Source organism: Ammospiza nelsoni, chromosome 16, assembly GCF_027579445.1.
Source record: "Ammospiza nelsoni isolate bAmmNel1 chromosome 16, bAmmNel1.pri, whole genome shotgun sequence".
NCBI classification, from domain to species: Eukaryota; Metazoa; Chordata; class Aves; order Passeriformes; family Passerellidae; genus Ammospiza; species Ammospiza nelsoni.
Window position 1 is genome coordinate 5,523,205 of NC_080648.1, and position 19,682 is coordinate 5,542,886.

The 19,682-nt window shown below is 43.4% G+C and overlaps 1 protein-coding gene across 1 annotated transcript in view; it reads right to left on the bottom strand.

Moving 5' to 3' along the window:
* Positions 1-19,682, bottom strand: part of WWC1 (WW and C2 domain containing 1) — a 66,972-nt gene that overhangs the window by 24,975 nt on the left and 22,315 nt on the right. The window contains exons 2-8 of the mRNA XM_059483755.1: positions 10,964-11,073; positions 5,900-6,103; positions 4,187-4,263; positions 3,219-3,298; positions 2,217-2,346; positions 1,719-1,865; positions 630-703 (exon numbers count right to left, since the gene is read on the bottom strand). Coding sequence (XP_059339738.1) covers positions 630-703; positions 1,719-1,865; positions 2,217-2,346; positions 3,219-3,298; positions 4,187-4,263; positions 5,900-6,103; positions 10,964-11,073 — 822 coding nt within the window. The remainder of the gene's footprint in view (positions 1-629; positions 704-1,718; positions 1,866-2,216; positions 2,347-3,218; positions 3,299-4,186; positions 4,264-5,899; positions 6,104-10,963; positions 11,074-19,682) is intronic.

Below are 19,682 nucleotides of genomic sequence, written 5' to 3' on the forward strand. Positions count from 1 at the left end.
AGGCCAGCCAAAGTCTAAGTAATAATTCTTGGTGGTTTTTCATTTAACTATGCAGTTGTGTTAGCTATTATCTACTAAAAAGTAAATCCTGGAAAGCTTTTGCTTAAATTGGCCTGTTAAGTAGATAGAATATTTTTTTTATTTATTCTTTATTCATTTGAGATCAGAGGGCAAAGGTGCAAACTTACATTCTTACAGATAAGCTCTGGAATTGCAGCATTGGCCCTATTTTGATGTAAGGTGTTAGCACAATATACATTTCTCCTTATCACACTTAGGCACACAAGCATTCATTCATTTCAAACAAGGCAAGGAGATCCTTGCAGTACAGTCTCCTTATTAGGAATGGGGAAGCACTGGCAACAGGTAGCAGAACCACTTATGTCCCCATAGGTGTGGCCAGACTGAATTCTTCATGCATTAGTCAGGCCTTAGTAATTTCTAGGATGGTTATTTATTTCTTGAAAGATAACACTGGCCCAAAAAGCCTACTGTGTCACTGGCTCAAAAATGACCACATTTACTAAGCAGCAATGCTGGGTTTCAGTCTGGTGGAACCTCTTCTAGTGAATTTTGTCCTCAGAATGAGCTGTGTGACAACCAAGGAGGGCAATGGGCCAAAGGATTACCTTCTCTTTGCCTCTTCATACTGCAGCCGCAGTCGCACCTTCTCGGCCAGCTGGTTACTGCTGCTGCCCACAAACTGAGACAAAAACACCACATCAGCAACTCAGCAACCACCCCTCCTTTGATATTTCCTTGACACTCTTACAAGTGACACTTGATCTTAGCAATTTCCTAGTTAAAACAATCACAGCACAGGAACATGATGCACTTAAATACATTTTTCATTATTTCTTCAAATACTTAAACTCCAACAAGATTCAAAGGCCCTTTCTGGCCTAGAAAAAGAGAAAATCCACCACATCTGTCTTGGGCTTCTATTTTTATGAACACACAAATACCTTTGCAATCCTTCATCTTAAATGCTCTTTTCATCCTTAAGTGCTTCACTGCAGTTTGAATTGGATGACATCTTGCTTTGGCTGTAAAATCTTATAGACAAGGGACATTTCATCATGCCCAAATCTGCAGATCTTTACCAACATGTGTGGCCCTGACTGCAAGTGGCTGCAAACCTTTACTTAAAGGCTCACAGGAGAGGCTCTGTGCTGTCCTGTGAGAAATAAGATGTATCCTCATCACTGACTGAGTCCTTACCAAGGCTGGGACCAACCTGACACTTCTGATCTCCTGGCACGTGTGGGACTAAAGGTTTATGAGCACTACAGCTTTGGTGGTGGCATCAAAATAGCTGAAAATATGCTGTTGCTGTCACTTGTAACCCAGTGAAAGCCAAACACTCTTAGGGAAGGAGTCTTCATTGAAGCCCATACAGAGCTGCTCAATGTTTCTTGTCTCATAAATTACTGCTATAAACAGCTGAAGGGGTGTTTGTATCACAAGAAGCTACACCTACAGGTAAAATCAAACCTCCTTCCCTTTTATTGCTACCTGGGTTGCTCTGATAGAGACAGTGTGGGGAAATACCAGGCTGCCCCCAGTGATACATTAACACTGCACACAGAAACAAAGCCACGCTGCAGTTCAAACCAGAAGTTATGATTTCACAAAAACTTGTCCATGCTTGGAAACTCATGGTGAGGTAGCTCTACACACAGTTCAGAGGAATGTCTCCATTCTCACACATTACTCACATTTCCTGACACATCTGTCTGGGAGCTGACATCCAGGTACTGCCGGGGCAGCAGAGGGCTGGAGCTTTCCACAGACACGCTGCTGGCCCACAGGTCTGACTGGGATCCTCTGTCATTCACAAAGCTGTCTTTTAACCTGGCTAAGCTCTAAAACCACAAAAAAAAAAAAAAAAATCATGAGGTGAGCTCATTTCTGCCCAAAGTACCTCAGCAGCTACGTAACTCCAGCCTAACCCCATGACTCAGATCTGACCATGTCTGCTGTGCCCACTCAGACTCTGCAAACTCGAGGTCAGGCATGGCTGGACTGCATTTTATACTTCTCATTTCCACCATCTGAAAGAACTGCAGAGGCTGTGGTTCAACCACAACACAAAACTAGTTTAATAAAAAACTCAATTACGTATCTGAAATACAAAATACTTAAATTACTTCTCAGAAATTCAATCTTCTAGCAATGGTGACACAAAATACTATAAAGTCATCTTGTTTCAATACCTGAATAAGGTCTTGTTTTTCCTTCTCCCCTGATGTAATGGCCTTCTTGAGAGCTTTCATTTCACTTAAAATGGCTTGTGCCTCATCAAGTTTGTAGCCACCTTGAGCATCAGACATTTTCATGTCAATTCTGTATAGAAATTTAAAAAAAACAGTAAGCTAACACTTAATAACATCCTGTTAATTGAATCATCCTAGATACATGTGTCTTGACATGGATTTTTAACAAAAAACACTCCAAACTGTAACAAGGACAACAGAAGGAACTAAAGACCCCACTCCCTAAGTTACTCAGCAGTACATTAAGCTTCAGGACTCTGCTTTCAGCAATATCATCATCTCTTTGACTCCTTAGGGAGGACAAAGGTGCATACAAATCCCCAAAACAGTGTGTTAGGGCAGACTGCTGCTAGCTGCCTCGTTTCTAACCTAGAGAAAATCAGCTTAGCCATCTATGAGAATTACCTTATTTTCAGTCATGATTTCAAAAACCAGGCACAGACTCACCTGCACAGATGTTTTTGCTTGCACAATTTAATTACAAGCCACTTCATCCTTCCCTTTCCTCAAAGGAATTCTACCAGGGTTGACCCTTATAATAAATATTTATTTGAAAGATGCCAGATGTGACATAAAGGCAAATATCTGAAACTTTTCCTCCCCCTCCACTCCACCCCCAGCTTTTCCTCATTGCCCTAAATCAGTGGCTCTTATAATTAACACAATGAGCTGTAGTGTCATCCATATTGAGCAGTACTGAGTAAAACAGAATATCAGTTAACTGTTCAAAACCTTTTTGCCATGAAGTCAGTTCTAATGTGGTCAATCCCACACAGGCACTGATTTGAGAGAACTCCCCCATGGCTGTGTACTGCCTTCAGCCTAAAGATATCATCAGCAGCATATTTCAGCTTGTTATTAGGCAGCTATGTAGTGGGGGATGCATTGCAAGCCAGAGATGTTGTGAAAAAAAAAAAAAAAAGATCTTGAGAACACACTTACTTCTTCAGGGTTTGAAATCCATGCTCTTTGTACTGGAGCTCCTGCTTCATGTGAGCTACTTCTCTCTTGAGTTTATTAACCTGCAGCAAGGTGTCACATTTTTAGAATGCTATTTTATATGAGTATTTAGGCACAGTGCTACCTATTCAGTTTAAAACTTATTCAGTGTAGACAGTACTCTAAAAAAAGTTTCCAGGCAATCAGCTCATGTCAGGAGCAGGAACAGCCCTGACTGCCTCCTCATCAGAACTTTATCACTGGCCAGAGCTTTATCCAGTAGCTGCTATCACACCTCTTAACAAGGGGCTCAAGGAAAGTTCCAGCCACGTAAGTGGAAAAATGGACAAAAATTCAAAAAAGAGAGCAATGAAACACATGACAACTTTGCTCAGAAATGTTTAAAACCTTTCCAGTCATTATTCCCAGCATCAGGACAGGAGTTACCCTGCAGCACCTCAAGCCACGTCCAAGCTCCCCAGAGAAAAGGCCCCACCGCAGGAGTGGCACAGCAGGATGATAATCCATACTGTAAATGCACTGACCCTACAGCTTGCTGTTTTATATTCCTCCACAGAGGCCACACTGACCTACTTTGCTTTAGTCCTTTCTTCCTCCCAAACTGAGCTCTGCATGAGAGCACACCCTCCCCTGCTGCCAGCCTGCACTAAGCCCTGCACACAACAGCTGCCAGTCCCTGGGGAGCACCCCAGCTCTCCAGCAGGCAGCTCCACATCCCACAGCCACCCTGCACTGCCAGCTGCCAAGCCAGGCTCAAGTCTAAGGAGGAAAAAAAAAAAGCTGTTTTAAATTCCTAAGACTGCAACGTTAGAAAATTGTGATAAACGACCTCCTAAATTACAACATTAACTCTCCCAACTGCTTTGGCATCTCCTTTCAGTATTTGCCATGAGATCTGGAAATACCTGAACATTACTCATGGCAGGCAAAGGTCAATTTGTACTACTTACCCTGGATTTTGTAGTAGCAATCTCTGCTTTGAGGATCTCGGGGTCATACTTGGAACTTGACGAGGAGCCAGAGAGCACTGGAACAAACACAGAGCCAGTTCAGCAGCTCTGCCTTCCTCCCTACACTTCTACCAGCCCCACCACAGACAGAGATCTCCCATCTGCACACCCAAACCTCCACACATTGGGTCTGTTACCCAATTTCCACTGCTCAAAGGCAGGGCAAGGCAATAGTGCAGTCAAGTACTGCACAAAAAGTGCAGACTGAAGGGGCCAAAGCATGTCCTGCATCTCCAAAGTCTGGATTTGTTCCAGGTTAACACACTTAACTCAAACTCCCAAACACATTCACTCCATTCAGTGGTGTGGCTTCCTGCATTTCCAAAGGCATTTAACAGAACTGAAGGGACAGGCATTGCAGGAAGGTTTACTTAATTTTTTTTTCAGACTTCCTCATTGAGCAAACAATCCACTGAATGTTTAGAAACAAAGGAAAGAAAAGAATCAGAAGAAACTGAAAAATGTGATGCAAGCCTTTTCAGAGCCTTGAGGACATGACCAACCATACAATGTGTCACACCAGATTAAATCAATATCCCATTAAGAGCAGAACTCTCAGCAGCAGTTAAACCCTTCTGCCTCAGAAGGTACAGAAGCTCCCCAATGTGCAATGCTGTTAGAGGTAGCTGTAGGCAAGGGAGATATTTTGCTCCTTGCAGCCATCAGTTTATGCCCTATAAAACATGGGAAAGCATTTCTAGTTATTTCTGTTTGGTTGTGCTTTTCGAGGCAGATCCCATCTCGGCCATGTAACTCATGCTGTCAGTGCATTGCTCTGGGTAGAGAACTCCTAAGAAAAGAGCAAACCCAGTTCTTTAGAGATGAGGGACAGCCTCCTTGTCAAACAAGAATCCTTCAGTTGACAGAAAACTACTTAAAAATGTTAACCAGGCACAGGATTAGCCAGTGGAATTCTCCACCATCAAACATAACTCACAAGAGTGAAACAGGGGGAGGTTCTTGGCTGGCAAGAACACAGAAAATCTGCAATACTGAGGATTATAACAAAAATTCTGGAATACATGCAGGAAATAAATCCTGTTCTGGATATTTTCTAGCTCCTAACTAGTACCAGTAAGGAGGCAATACAGCATTCTATGAAGATTTCTGTACCAAATCTTGAAGTGACATTGGTATTGATGTGCTGTGACACAGAATATGGAGCACAAACTGCTGTTCTGCACACACAGAGAGGCAATCCAGCAGTGGTGACTTGGAACATGGCATAAAATACAGACCCTCAGCTCCCCTAGACCATCACTCAACTACCTGGGATATAAAACTACAAAAGGGCTTGGAAACACTATCCAAGATGGACCTTCTTGCTGTGTTTCTGTACTTTAAAGAGGGAAATCAAGGAAAATACCATGTAAGTTAACTTTTTCACACTGAGCCAACCACCACAGTTTTAGCATTTATTGAAGCCCATGCAGAAAATCTGCACACTGACTGCAGCGACTGAGCCACACACAGGAGTGTGTCACAACCATCAGCCTCTACCAAACAGGTGCTGGGCAGACACCATGTCTGAAACAAGGAGTGCCATGGCACACCATCCCAGTGCCCCATCCAAGGACCAGCTTCGTGCCTGTTACTGCCCTACAGGGTGCACAGCCGAGGAAAAAGCAGGTTCAGAGCTCACAAAGTACTCACAGCTGGTCTGGGAGCCCAGTTTGTGCTCCCAAACATCGTGCAGCTGCTGATACTCCTGCTGGGCCAGCTCAAGCCTCTGCTGTTTCACTTGGTAGATCTCCTTCTGGGCAGCAATGGCCTCCTGGGCCAGGACAAGGTAATCCTTCAGCATGTGCTCCTGCTCCCGCCTCCATTGCACCCGAGGGTCCTCGATCTGAGTCGTTTCTTGGAGACAAAACAGAAGAAAGCAGGATCAACAGAATGCAGGTTTGTTCGGCTTCTTGGAAAAGCTCCACTGTTTATGACATTTTAAAATAGTCTCTTGCCCCATCCCTGTGATAAAAAAGTTGAATGAAAACATTTTCCTTTTTTTCTAAGGAGGTGACTGTTAATCCATAATGAATTCCAATGAGTTCTGCCATGCTGAATAGAACAATTCACAACAAATCAAATAATTCGCAACAAAACTGTCATATAACTCTTCATCTCCTCTGCTGCTGAAGCTGCCCTGGTTCTGGCTCTTAAAAACATCCACCCAAGAATATGCATATACAGTTGTAAGATACTGACATTGACTGTTATACTTATCTTTATTGCAACTGCTTTATAACATTACTAATAAAATAGCTCTACTATTTCACCGATAAAACTTATAGAAAATATCATTGCCACATAACTGCATTATACTGCACCTGACAACATGAAAGCAATTACAACTCTGCCCATCCTCTTTGGCTGCCAAATGGCTTTTATTGCAGGGGGGAAAGAAAACCTGCTCACTCAGATTCCAGAGGCAAGCAAAAATAAAGCCTGATTAAATCACAGATTTGTGGAAGCATCTTAAATGACATTATATTAACAGAGTCTCAGAGAGGAGAAAACATTTCCTTTAGGGAAAGCAGGCACAGCAGTAAATGACTGAAGAATATGGGAGGTGGAGTTTACAGTAACAAGGGAATGCAGCAGTTACAGCACTTCCATCTCCATTACCCCAACACAACCAATCCATTCCAGGTTTCTAATCATGAAAAAGGGGTAAGGTCATAGACATGCAGCTAGTCCTAATACTAACGAGGTAAATTTATTGTCAGTGTTTGTTTTGTGAAGAAGCGCCCAAAACATTTTTCATTTCTATTTCAAGGCTATTTCATGTTCTTGTTTGGAGCAGGTTCCAATACTTAGTTGACCAAGTGCTCTGAACTGTCTAAACTAACATGCTTGAATAAGGATGCCTAGTTACCACATAATGAATAATTAATAGAAAGGACTTGCTTGAAACTATCAGTGGGAATCTAATCTGCATATCTTAAGAGCCTCTTTAAATATTTAGTAAAAGCTGCCAGAGTGGAAGGTATGAGCAGCTCTTAAGTGAGTCAGGCATAAGACTAACACAGCAGTACACAGGATGTGGGGAAGAGAAGTTAGACAATATTCTTAGCAGCAGACTAGAAATAAAGGGTTCACCCAAGGGATGGACACTCAATCCTTCTCACAAGCTGTCCATGATCATGCTGAGGAGAAAATTAATTGGCTACTCCAGCAGTAAGTTGTTTCTAACAATATCTCAAGACCCAAAAGAGCACATGGCACTTCAAATTACATGGCAAAACTTGGAGAAGGCACAAAATGCATCAAAAAACCTCGTATAGTCTGTAGAAGCATTTAAATGGACCTTTACAGCTCCTGCAAGCAGAAGAAATATTTCAGCTGATATAATATTAAAGCTAAGCTGGGCCTGAAAAACTGCCCCAAAATAATATGAGGGAAAAGCAGCTGCTTGTACCAGGTGTAGGGGCCCTCATGGACAGCACTGTGGTCTGGAGGGAGCAATAGGAAGACCAGGAGGGCACAGAACCTGCAAGACTCTGATGTCCCCATGCTCCTGCCTCGATTCCTGCCCCCAAATCCCATTCTCCAGATAACCATTACCCACACCCAGATGAAGTAACCCCTTTCTCCACAGTTGAACCACAAGGGGAAAGTCTGCTGTTACCCAGGGAGCTACTCCATATTCGCAGACATGCAGTTTCCCTGGACAGTCAACAGCAACTGAGACTTAGGGCTCTCTAATTTCCAGCATCAAAAGTATGTTGGCAAAGTGCCTGTGGCTCTTGAATCAGATGCAGGACACTGGATTGTAAGTCTACCTCAATATAAGTCTTCAAGCCTGGTTATTTCCAGGTTTTCCTTAGACTAGCAGCCCATTCTTCCTCGAATCCCAAGAAGGGAGGCAGAAGCTGCTGCAGGAAAATTCCTCTATTATAAGCAGTGAGGAGGAAGACTGCAAAAGCCTCCAATCCTGAACACCTCTGTGAGGTGGTGAAGCACTGCCAGTGCTCCAAGCCCACCATCTGACCCAGGGAATGCTCAGCAGACAGCTCACACAGAGGATGGACAACACACTGAGGTATTGAAATGCTTTGTGTCCAGATTTATTCTAAATATTCACCTCAACCTTTTCAGTAATCAAAGCACTAACAGCAACCCCTTGATTGCAGCCCTGAGCTCTGATTTTCAAACATGTAAAACCAATCAACAAAAATGTTGGCCAAGGGCTCTCACTGAGCCCAGCTACTGAGAAATGCATAATACATTCAGAAGTGAGATGAAAGAACTATAGAAATGCAGGCTATTACATCATTTGTTGTCTTGTGAATTCCTAATTTAATGTTGAGCTTGTCATAAATAAATCTGCTTGCTTCGTGTTGGAGGAATGCAGGTTTACAATTCTTGCATCAGCATCATTTCTTTGAGCAAATCACACTCCAAAGTTCTCCCAGAGAGGCACACTCAAGGCTCTGCATTAATACTTTATTAGGAATATTCTGGGTACTCAATTCAATTTAATTGTATTTATTTTCCCCCAGAGAGGTGGTTACAATTGTTCTCCATCTTGCTTCTTTTAATGGCTCTTGCCTTTCGATTTCAGTCAACTCTTGGGCTCATTTTTGATAATGAGTCTCAAATACTTGTGCAGTATGAGCAAGACCCAACATGGCTTCATCCCCTTCCCACCCTGAGCAGTTCCTTCCTGCCAAGGAATCTGCCAGACACCTTGGAGAGGAAGAAGGTTTTGGACACTCTCCAGAGGATACTTCAACATGAACCACAAAGCTGAGCTGCTTGATTAGGTTAAGGTAAATGGATGTGCTCTGCTCTGTCATGAATTGGATTAGAGCTGGCACAAGAAATCTGTCATGAGTTTGTTTCTCTTCTCTTTAACCTTTTAGTTGGAATTCTCATTTAAATATTGAGGCCTCTGACATCCCACACAAGTGGAAGTTTTTAAAAGGTGCTGTTACTGTGCAGGTGTCAGCACAGCTGATAGGCTTCTCTGCATGCCCCTGAATCCTGTGGTGCCTGTGAGTGGCACAGACCTGGGGTAACTGCCCCAGACCTTTGCATGTTCACCCTGCACAACTCCAATGTATAAATAAATGTATAAATAAAACCATGTTTGGTTTGTCCCAACTGCATTCATCCATTCAGGCTGGAAAAGGCCTTTTAGGATCATTGAGTCCAACCTCAAACTTAACAATGCTGGAGTTTGTGCCAACTGAAACACTCCAGGGGTCCAACAGGCTTCCATGTCCCACAGCTCCAGGTCAAGGCTAATTTCCCATTCCCAGACTGTGAAATGGACACCAGACCTGGTCTTACAGACCTGTAAGAGATCCAAATTTGTGCCTTGCAACTTAGCACCTTCTAAAGCAAAGTTTGTCCTCTCCTCACCCCTGCTGATCTTCTTTGTGTGGTCCTGTAGCTTGCCTACCCTTTCAAACTTCCCAATAAAAAGAAAAACCAACATCCCCTACCTCACAGAAAATAGTTAGGATGAAGCTATTTAAAGATATGTCATCCTAAAATCACAGGATTTACATAAGTTCTAAATAAAAATATTTGTGTCACCTTTACATCTGGAAACTTATGATCTTTGTATTGTATATTGGGGGTAAGTTAGAGCTTTTGGGAATAGGTTTTTTTCATTCTGCATTTTTCACGCTCAAGAGAAGTTGCTAAAGCTTGGAGGGTGCAGTCTCAAGCCAGGTGAAGTTGTGGCAGTTTGGAAAAAGGGAAGGGTGTGAAGATGAAGATATCCAAGGGGGGAAAAATCCTCCAAGGAAAAAAAAACCACACCAGACTTCCAAATTTTTATTTCTAAAAACCATTTAATTTTCTAAAAAAAAAAAAAAAAAAAAAAAAAAAAAAAAAAAAAAAAAAAAGTTTAAGTTCTCAGTTGAAGTCCTAGAAGAAGATTTAAAAAACCTTACAACTTAAAGGAACTCAAGGCACTTTTGTCTTTTAAAAGTTTCCCTCAGCACAAGTTGCAAGGGTCCCCTAAAAGGGTCTGGACATGGTTCTGCTGTCAATTTTTGGGCTGCAGCTGGAGTTATTCTGTAAAGAGAATCAAAGTCACTGATTTGTTTTGCTTATTACTTTTCCAGGGAATTTGTTCTAGCATAACCCATTACAGTTATTCTATAATGTCTGCAATGATACAACAAATGCTGTATTTTCTTATAATTCAAATGAGCTTACAAAATTAACTCTTGGTTTATCAAGCAATCTAGCAAAGGGTGTTAGCAGTGGCTTAGTTTGAGGGCACAGGATAAAGGCCCTGAACAGCTCATCCCAAGCTTACTTGAGGGTTTTGCCTCCAGCAAAGGCAGTGTGAGCTCCTGCTGCCAAGGGAGCTCATTCAGTTCACCCCTGCCAGGGGAATCCACACAAGACCTTTGCCCTGTTTCTGATGGTCTTGCCACAGGGACAAATTCCAGGTGTAGAACAAACTCCAGATCACTGCTACCCAGCTGGACTTGTAAGCAGAACCAAATCTGACAGAGGTGTGTCCATAGTATTGGCTTGAATGTGGCTGCCAGTTTGAAGATTGCAACCCAAAAGGTGTCAAATTCCTGCTTAGAGAGGGAAATACTTTGTATGATGGAGAAGGACAGGATTTGATTTCATGAGCTGCAGATCTCATTGACTCTGAAACATGCTGTTAGCAACTCTGTGGTTTTGTGTTCAGTAAACTTTAATAGAGGCACAAATCACTCTGCAAAAACACAGTAGCATGTCACTTACTGGTGTTGTGGTCTATGTAATAGACTCCAACCTGAGGGTCATAAGCTTCTTCCCATCCTAAGGGCAGCTCATCACTGATGCAGTCAGCAAAGGTCAGTGGTTTAGTGTACCTGAAAAGCAAAATAATATTTAGCATGAATAAAAGAACACTCCCACATGGCTGCTCCAAACAACTGACCAGAAAACAAATGCCACAAGGGCTTCAGTATCAAAACCACAGAGAACTGAAAACCATTTTAAAGCCTTTGCTCTTATAAAAATAATACACCACCAACTCCTCCTTTTCTCCATCTGAAGTTAGAGCAAGATGAATTCATTCTGACAGAGCTCCAGAGCCTTGCCCAGCTCAGCCAGTACTCGCTCGACAAAGGAACATTAAGAACTTTGCCAGAAACAATTCCTGCTCTCCAGTGAAAGAACAAGACTGTTTGCAGGCAAGTCCTGTACCAAAAATATGTAGACAAGAAGGAGCACGATGAGAAATGCAATTTGCATAGCATGAATAAGTAAGGCTGAACAATCAATAGCAAGTGCTGAGGACTGTGGGACCACTTGTCATGCAACTTCTCTCATTTGCATTGCAATATGCTCTGTTTCATTAATGACAAACAAGATTAGTTTCTCAGTATCAGAAAACGTGTAACTCACTCCGTCTGAACAAGGAAGTATTTCCACAGCATCGCTCTGAGGAGTTTTTCTATTACAGAGCACAGCCAGCAACACTCTGAAGGCCTGTGTGGCTAAACACAAAGGTGAGAGTACCCACTCCTTGAGTGGCCACACAGGTTTTAATCACCAAAAACCTCGTCCCTTTCCTCCCTTTCACTCGGAGTTAATGAGGTTCAGCTTGCACCAACAAAACTGCAAACCAAAGAGCACTGCAGGGAGGCACAAGGCAGGAGGAATTAATCCTGCAGGTGCCTCACACCCCCAGCTTCCAAAAGCACAATGTGCCAGAGGCCCAGAGATCTATCACACAGGCCCAGTGCTCTGCGTGGAGGATGGATGGATGGATGGATGGATGGATGGATGGATGGATGGATGGATGGATGGATGGATGGATGGATGGGTGGGTGGGTGGGTGGATGGATGGATGGATGGATGGATGGATGGATGGATGGGTGGATGGATGGGTGGATGGAGGCTGAGTGTGCCCTCCCAGAGAAGCCCTTGTGGCAGAGAGCACAGGACACACTGTACAACACCACTGTCCCTCCAGGCAGGCGCACTCTGAGAGCAAAGGGGTGAGCAAGCACCTGCAGAGCTGCACCCAACTCTGCCACACGCAAACAGCACAAAGGGGGACACAGAGCACCTCTGCAAGACACTGGACACACAACTACAGACAATTATTTCACTTTTGAGACTGATATTTTCAGCATATCTCACAAGGAGCACCCATTACCAACACTTGCTTTCCAGCAAGTCTTCCCTACCCAAAGGTAATTAAGGAGGGCTGACAGACAAGTTTTACTGAGTTCTGAGCAGATGTCATCTGGAGGCACTGAGAACCAGCTGGTACTCCCATATTAACATCTTACAGTCACTCACTGTTAAGAGGAATTTCAGGGAAAAAAGCCTTCAGCCAGAAGATATCGCCTTCAACTTATATATAAGCCTTCAACATAAAATCAACATTTAACAACTAATGTAATTCCCCTAAATATGACCTATAAGTCTGGTATGCAGTAAGAATGGGGTGGGAACATTTTTGTAAAAGCCATGTAAGCCACTAACACCTCTAATTTACCTGCTGTTGCATTTCCCCTTCAAAGCATTGCCTATGCCATATAAAGGAGAGTTTCAATCACTATTCTCTCAAAAAAATTCAATTTAATTTAAAGCTCTGCTGTGCAAAAGAACTCAGAGCTTCACAATATGGAACTGTGAAACTTTCTCAATAAAGTTTCACTGCAGGGTTTATTTTTACAGCTCTTAATCTAGACTGTGTACCAAATGTGTGTTTGTATAGAAAACAGAGATTACCTGAAAATAAAATAGAATCTCAATGCTTGTGATTGCTATCCCTTATCCCATGCTCTTCCCTGTGGATCAAGCTGTTTCCTCAGCCTGAGTACCCAATATGTGCTGCTCTGAGTTGATCAAATCAAAGATGCACAAGGGTAAAAATGCAGAGCAAGGTCAGATACAAGCCACTCTCTGGAGATAACAGAGATGAAAGCACTGTAGCAAACGTGTTGGCAATGTTAAGTTAAACTCCAGGGTTAACACCTTCCCCCTCTCTGAAAATGGCATCTGCTTTTATTTAACCATGGCGGTTCACGTGGAGGCTGCACAGGTAGGGCAGAGGGAGGGCATAGAGCTAAATGCTGAACTAGATGGAGCTGCTCCCATCCCTGAGAGGGGCACAGTCACACTGGGACCACAGAACCATGGGGTATACTGAGCTGGAAGGGACCCACAGGGATCATCCAGTCCATGCCCTGGCCCTGCACAGACACCCCAACAATCCCACCCTGTGCATTGTCCAAACACTCCTGCAGGGAGCTCTGGCAGCCCTGGGGCCATAACCATTCCCTGGGGAGCCTGGGCAGTGTCCCACCATCCTCTGGCTGAAAAAACCTCCACCTCTCTCCAACCTAAACCTCCGGGCTCAGCCTCAGCTGTTTCCTCAAGTCCTGTCATGCTCATGGGTCAGATGGTGCCTGCTCCTCTGCTGCCCCTCACGAGGAAGCTGCAGACCACAATGAGGTCTGCAGGACAGTGTCATCTCTTTTAACTAGGCCAGTCTGGGTTTCATAAAAAGTGTTATATATACAGATCTTAATTTTGCCCCTTGGTTCTCTCTTTGTGGCTGAAGATCAGAAGTCATAGACTCAGGATTTTCTGAACTTTTGGGTGCATTGCTTTTGTGTGAAAACTGAGTGAATGCATCTGAAGGTTTCCCTTAGGAAGGAGGGTAAGGAATGCTCAAACCACTTTGCAGGTGCCCTTCCTTAGTTACAGGCAGGTGGTGACAGGGGTACATTTCTGTGCATTGCTGCTTTGAGTCCAGCTACAGGGAGAACCTATTGTGTGCTAATGTGGTTTGCCTGAGCTGATGAGATGTTTTTCAAGGCAGCTAGGAAGCTTTGTAAATTGAAAAGGAGAGGTTTCAAAGGAATAGTCCTGCAGATGTGTCCTAGCTTTAACTTCCCACACGCAGAGGAACAGTCCTGTTTTATGCAGCAGTAATGCACTAACTAAATCATGTCCTGCTGGGAGAAAGAAGCTTCTCCTTTTACTCTTTAATCCATCATTGTGAGTATGCTTGGGGAAACACTGCATTTTTGGATCTCTTCTGGAAAATTGGTTTATTTTAGTCTTCATAACAACCCCTAAAATCATATCTTATAACAAGGAAATAATCTCTTTTTTATTTTTATGCTGTATTCAGAGGCTTGCTACGCAACACATTACATGTCTTTCATCTAATTGTGCCACTGCTACTTTGATTTGTAACAGTTTTTCCCATAACAGCTAGGGAAAGGAGCTTAGAAAAGTAAGTAATATGGTTATGAAGCTGCAGTTACTTGGGGAAACAGCTATTTTGTCTATAACAAGTGGAATTACACTCTTAGTTATATCACTAATAATTATTCTGTTTGCTTCCTGAATGACAGATTTCTCCTCTGTACAAATTGGATAGTTGGAAGCTTTGGGCAGCCAGGAAGGAGGGCATTAGTCTGTGCTTGGTGATGGGTGCTCCTTGTGAGATATGTTGGAAATAACAGTCTCAAAAAGTGAAATAATTGTCTGTTTCTGAGCCCTAGTAACTGGCAAGTCTCCAGTTGGCTTGTGTCATTGCTATAGCAGACTGATCCTGCTTTTTTCTTCCTTTTTCCAAAACTCTAACTGAAAGAACTGGCTGGATGTAGTTCATGCACTGCATTTCATATGGAAAATAGGAATACGCATCCTTCAGTTGCTTGGTCCTGGCTTCCTATTGAGTCTGAGAGTTTCTGAGCACTTTTATAGGGAATTCAGCTGCTCCTAACAAAATAAGACTGGACAAAAGCTGAACAGAAGCTTTAAAAGTTTGGTGTTACACTTTGGAGCACCAAAGTTGGCACTACAGTGCCATTCCCTGATGAAAGTATTCCAGAGACCCAGGGCTGATAGTGCAGCTCCACACTGGTTTTTGTTTTTTACCAAGACAGGGTTTAATATTAATGTTAGATGGAATTCTTGAGCAGAATTCTGCAAGAAACTCTACTCAGTGTGCAACACAAATTAATTTACTGGCGTGTGTTTTATGCCTGCAGCACACCCTCACCCAATGTACTTCAAGTATGGGTTTAATTACTGCTCTGTGTTGAGGGATTCTTGCTCGGGTCCCTCACCAAAGCTGTTGAGCAGTGCAGCTGGGACATGGGAGATGCATGGCTCCAGGTTTAATCACTGCAGGGCTGGATGGAGCTGGTGTGCAGTGCCAGGGACTGCAGACACAGGGTGGAATTGCACATCTTCTTACAAAGCACCCTGCAGAAGTGGCAGAGCAGCAATCATGCCACCCATTCACAGCAGTGTTTAGAGTGTTATAAACAAGTGGTGCACTGGAGAAAACACCTGGGACTGCCTGCGCCTTGTAGCCCCACCTCCATTCTTGGGGGTGGTTGTGGGCACCACAATATAAACAAAGACATTAAACCATCAGAGAGCATCCAGAGGATGGTGAAGGGTCTGGAGGGGAAGCTGCTTGAGGAGTGGCTGAGGGCACTTGGTTTGCTCAGCCTGCAGAAGAGGAGACTGAGGGCAGTTTGTTTGCATCTCCCAGCCATGCTCCCTTGGCTCTGACACCCATCACACATCAGTTAGGTCTGAACTATTCTTCAAGGGCTTAATCTGCTTCGAAGCTGGAGGCTGAGCTCGGCACAGGAGCTCTAAAAGAGAAACTAGCCTGAGCTAGAGAAGATATTTGTAAATCATAGCCTAACTCTGGCCTTCTAGCTCACCCAAAAGTAAGCCATACACTCACCTCACAGGAACTCACCCACATCTCACATTCTTCACACCTGTGACTGCCATTCCCCCATAGGTATGTTTCAATTGGGGTCATTATTAGGAATAATTAGTATTTTGAAAATAACATATCAACCTACATTTATCCATTTACATGATATTTTCTCATCTTCCAGTATGCAATTTTTGTATTTCATTTCATTCAAGAAATACAAATTTACTTGAAGAAGTGCAATTCCTCATTAGGACACCTGGAAAACAGGTACCCACAGCAACCACCACACACAGCAGGTCAAGGTGGCTGTTCAGAAACTAATCCTGGTAACAGAGCTACAAGAACAGCATCACCCAGCTTCCTAATCTGAGGAGCATCTGACAGTCTTCAGGCAGAGGGTAAAGCCACAGCTCCCACCAGCCATGCTGAACATCCTGAGACACTTCCATCTTTGCAAAATGTTTGCCCACAGTAGCTCAACTATTTGTACAGCAAATGATGTCCAAATCCCATTCCCACAGCACAAAAGAGAAAGTTAGCTTCCTACCTCTGTGTTCTAAGTCACATTACTTTAAAATGAGAAGGGTTTCTATATTTCTGATTTTTGATCACCTTCATTTGCTATCACAGATAAAACTGGAAGCCAATGTTATCATGTGCAAACAGTATTAAATGAAAACTTGCTCATCTTAGATTCAGAAAGCCTTTCTATATTCTTGAACTCCACTGTTGTCAATCAAAAACCTCATTACATGGGAAACTGAAGGCAAATAATCCCTGTATAACCAGGTTTTGATTGACAGAAGGTTTGTTAAACATGGCTGTACAGAGATTCCTAGCAGGAGCTGGAGATGGGTGACCTGTGCCACTTACAAATCTGCAGTTAATACTGCAGTGGTAACAGAAATCAATTCTGAACTGCCTAAACCAGGAAATGTTATTTCTGTAATTACTGCATTTTGGTACCAATTGGGCAGCTCCTGGTGAGGCTCAGAGCCACCAGGATGGAAGTGCACACAGGTGGATGTGCACTTAGCAAACACTGAGCTTGGGTCAGCGAGAAGGGAGGTTTATAAACCAACAGCCAGGGCCAGGCTTCCACAGCATGCATAAACCCACTTAATCCCTGTGTTTGCAGGGCTCCTCAGAGCCCCTAACAAAGTAAAGCCATTTAAACAGGAGAGCCTTACTGTAATCAGTTCAGCACAGATCACATGGCCTGGGATGAAATCCTTCATGACTCCACGGTGAGAGGACAGCCCAGGGGATTTCCTGCACTTTGCTCACCCACAGCAGCAGCAACAAAGGCAGCACCTGGATCACTCAGGATCCTCCTGTCAGCTCCTCTTCCAGCCACAGCCTGAGCCACCAGCCCCTGACAAACACCCTGCCAGCCCTGCTGAGCTCTCCCCTTCCCTCCTGCACTCACAGGTACACAGCAGGTGCGAGGCAGACAAGCCCTTGGGCAAGAAGCCAAGCCAGAGGACACAATCATGAGTTGTGGCAGATACTTCCACTCATACCATTTCTCTTACAAAACCAAACAGCTTTTCAACCCAGCATTTTACAGGAGAATCTTTGCAGTCAGGTTTTATTTTCAATGGCTTCTGTTTAGTTATTTATTTTTCACACAGCATATCCTCATTTCTGGTTTGAATAAAACCCGCTGCTCATCATGTGCTACACAGACCAGGATGAGCTAAAGGCACCTCAGTTCCAGCTGTGACACTGGGCTTGCTGTGCACACAGAGTTTTGAGGAACTCAAACTTCCAGCAGAGCTGTGGCTGGAACTCAGAAGGCTGCTGCAAGAATCACTGCCAGGAGGCTCCACAGGATGACATACAAGCTTCTTTGTTTTTAATGAGGTCATCTCATTCTCAAGACAGACGATGATTATTTTTAAACCTCAGCACAGAAAAACCTATCACTTTGCTGTAGTCCTAGAAAATTTGTCTGCAATCTCCTCCTCACAAAAGCTTTTAAAAATAGACACCTACACATTTATTACTCAACTTGGTGATCCAGCCCTCAAACACACCAGGGCCATTCGTCACTATAGTAACTATTTTCCCTGGGAGCATCTTCTCACTGTAGGGAGGATTGCCTTTGGAGGCTGCAGGTGTGGCAGTGAATGTTTTATGATCTTGCTGGCAAAGCTTTTCTCACCCCATCTCCACACACCTGTGCACCATGAAATGGTCCCTTGGATTCCCACTCCAACAGAATTTAGGAAACAGGCAATGGGAACAGCTCATCCCCAACAGCATCCTCAGCAGGGACACAGCAGGGACACAGCAGGCAGCTCCAGGCCAAGTGACACCTCAGTGGCACCAAAACCTCACCAACTGGAGCTGGAGGAGGAGATCTCTACACCCAGAGGAGCAGAAAGGCCCAATTAAGGATCACCATTAGCAGAGGAAGACCATGAACAACAATGTGCTTGCCAGGTAACGAGGAGAAGCTTTTAAAAAGTGATAACTTTTAAGATTTCAGAAGCTTCTTAACTACACCCAAGGTGAGTTTAGTTATGAGAGATCAAACACAACATTTCAAAGTTTGGAAGGGAGACATTATGCCGAAATGTACACAAATGCCCAGTCACCTTAAACTTCTGGTTACCTCAAGCATATGTCATTTAAGTGACTGCCAGTGTGTGGTCCTGGTCTTAACTGGGAACAGAATTACACTCTTGCAGTAAAATGGGGTCTCTGAGAAAAAAAACCTCATATTTGAAGCTGTTAGTGTAAACCAAACAAATTTGCTTAAACTACAACATAAATATTACCAAGAGAAATGGCTTGAAATAAACCACACATCTCCTCAAGCAAGTCAAACTGCAGAGCTGTTTGCTTTTCAGAAGTGGTTCTTTCATTGCCGTGGTTATTGAGCATCTTCTCAGCCTCCTGAAGACCTCCTTCCCCTTGTATTTCCTCCTGGCCCCTGATGCTTCATGCACTGGGCCACCTCTAGGATAAGCAAATCCAACATCTATCCTCAGAGCTTATTTTCCAAGCTATCCTAATTTTATACATTTTTAGTGACACTCAAGAACTCAATGATGTTTTCTGGCCAGGCCATGAGGGTAACCTCTGTACCTCGTTAAGGTGATCTTGAGTTGTGTGTAATTTGCAATTAGACCCTTTAGTGCTTTCACATGTCCAGGTACCACTTAAATTCTTCTTTTATACAGAAAATAGTCACGTACTGCCTAAGTAGATTCTCCGCAAAAGAGATCAAGAGACACCAAAGACACCTGAAAGTCAGGCACCAGGCTGTATTTCAGGTATTCTGAACACAAATGCATTTATACATTTTTATTAGTCAAACAGATTCACAGAAGCATTAATCTATATAATACATTGTTTATGACCCCACCAGGCACAAAAAGTATGCCCAGAGCACCAGCACAGTCAGCTGCTTGCTTGCTCTTTCCACTTCTGCAAAGGCCTGCATGTTTACAAGCCCTGCTCTGCACACACTGACAGTCTGTTTGCTGTGTATGGCTCTTCAGTGCAGATCATTTACCTCTGGAAGCAAAGAACAACGAAGTTATTTGCAAGGAGAAGGCTATCAAAAACCACTTGCAGATTTTAGATCATTCCCAGCGATTAACAAACCGGTTCTGCAAGCAGGAGGTCAGTCATACCTTCTAAATCACTCAAATGCAAAAATTCCTGGGATAGTTCAAGGTTAAAAAGTCAAGAAATGGGAGATGAGGCTTCTCACAACATTAACTTGCCTGCCAGCCTCTATATCCTGCA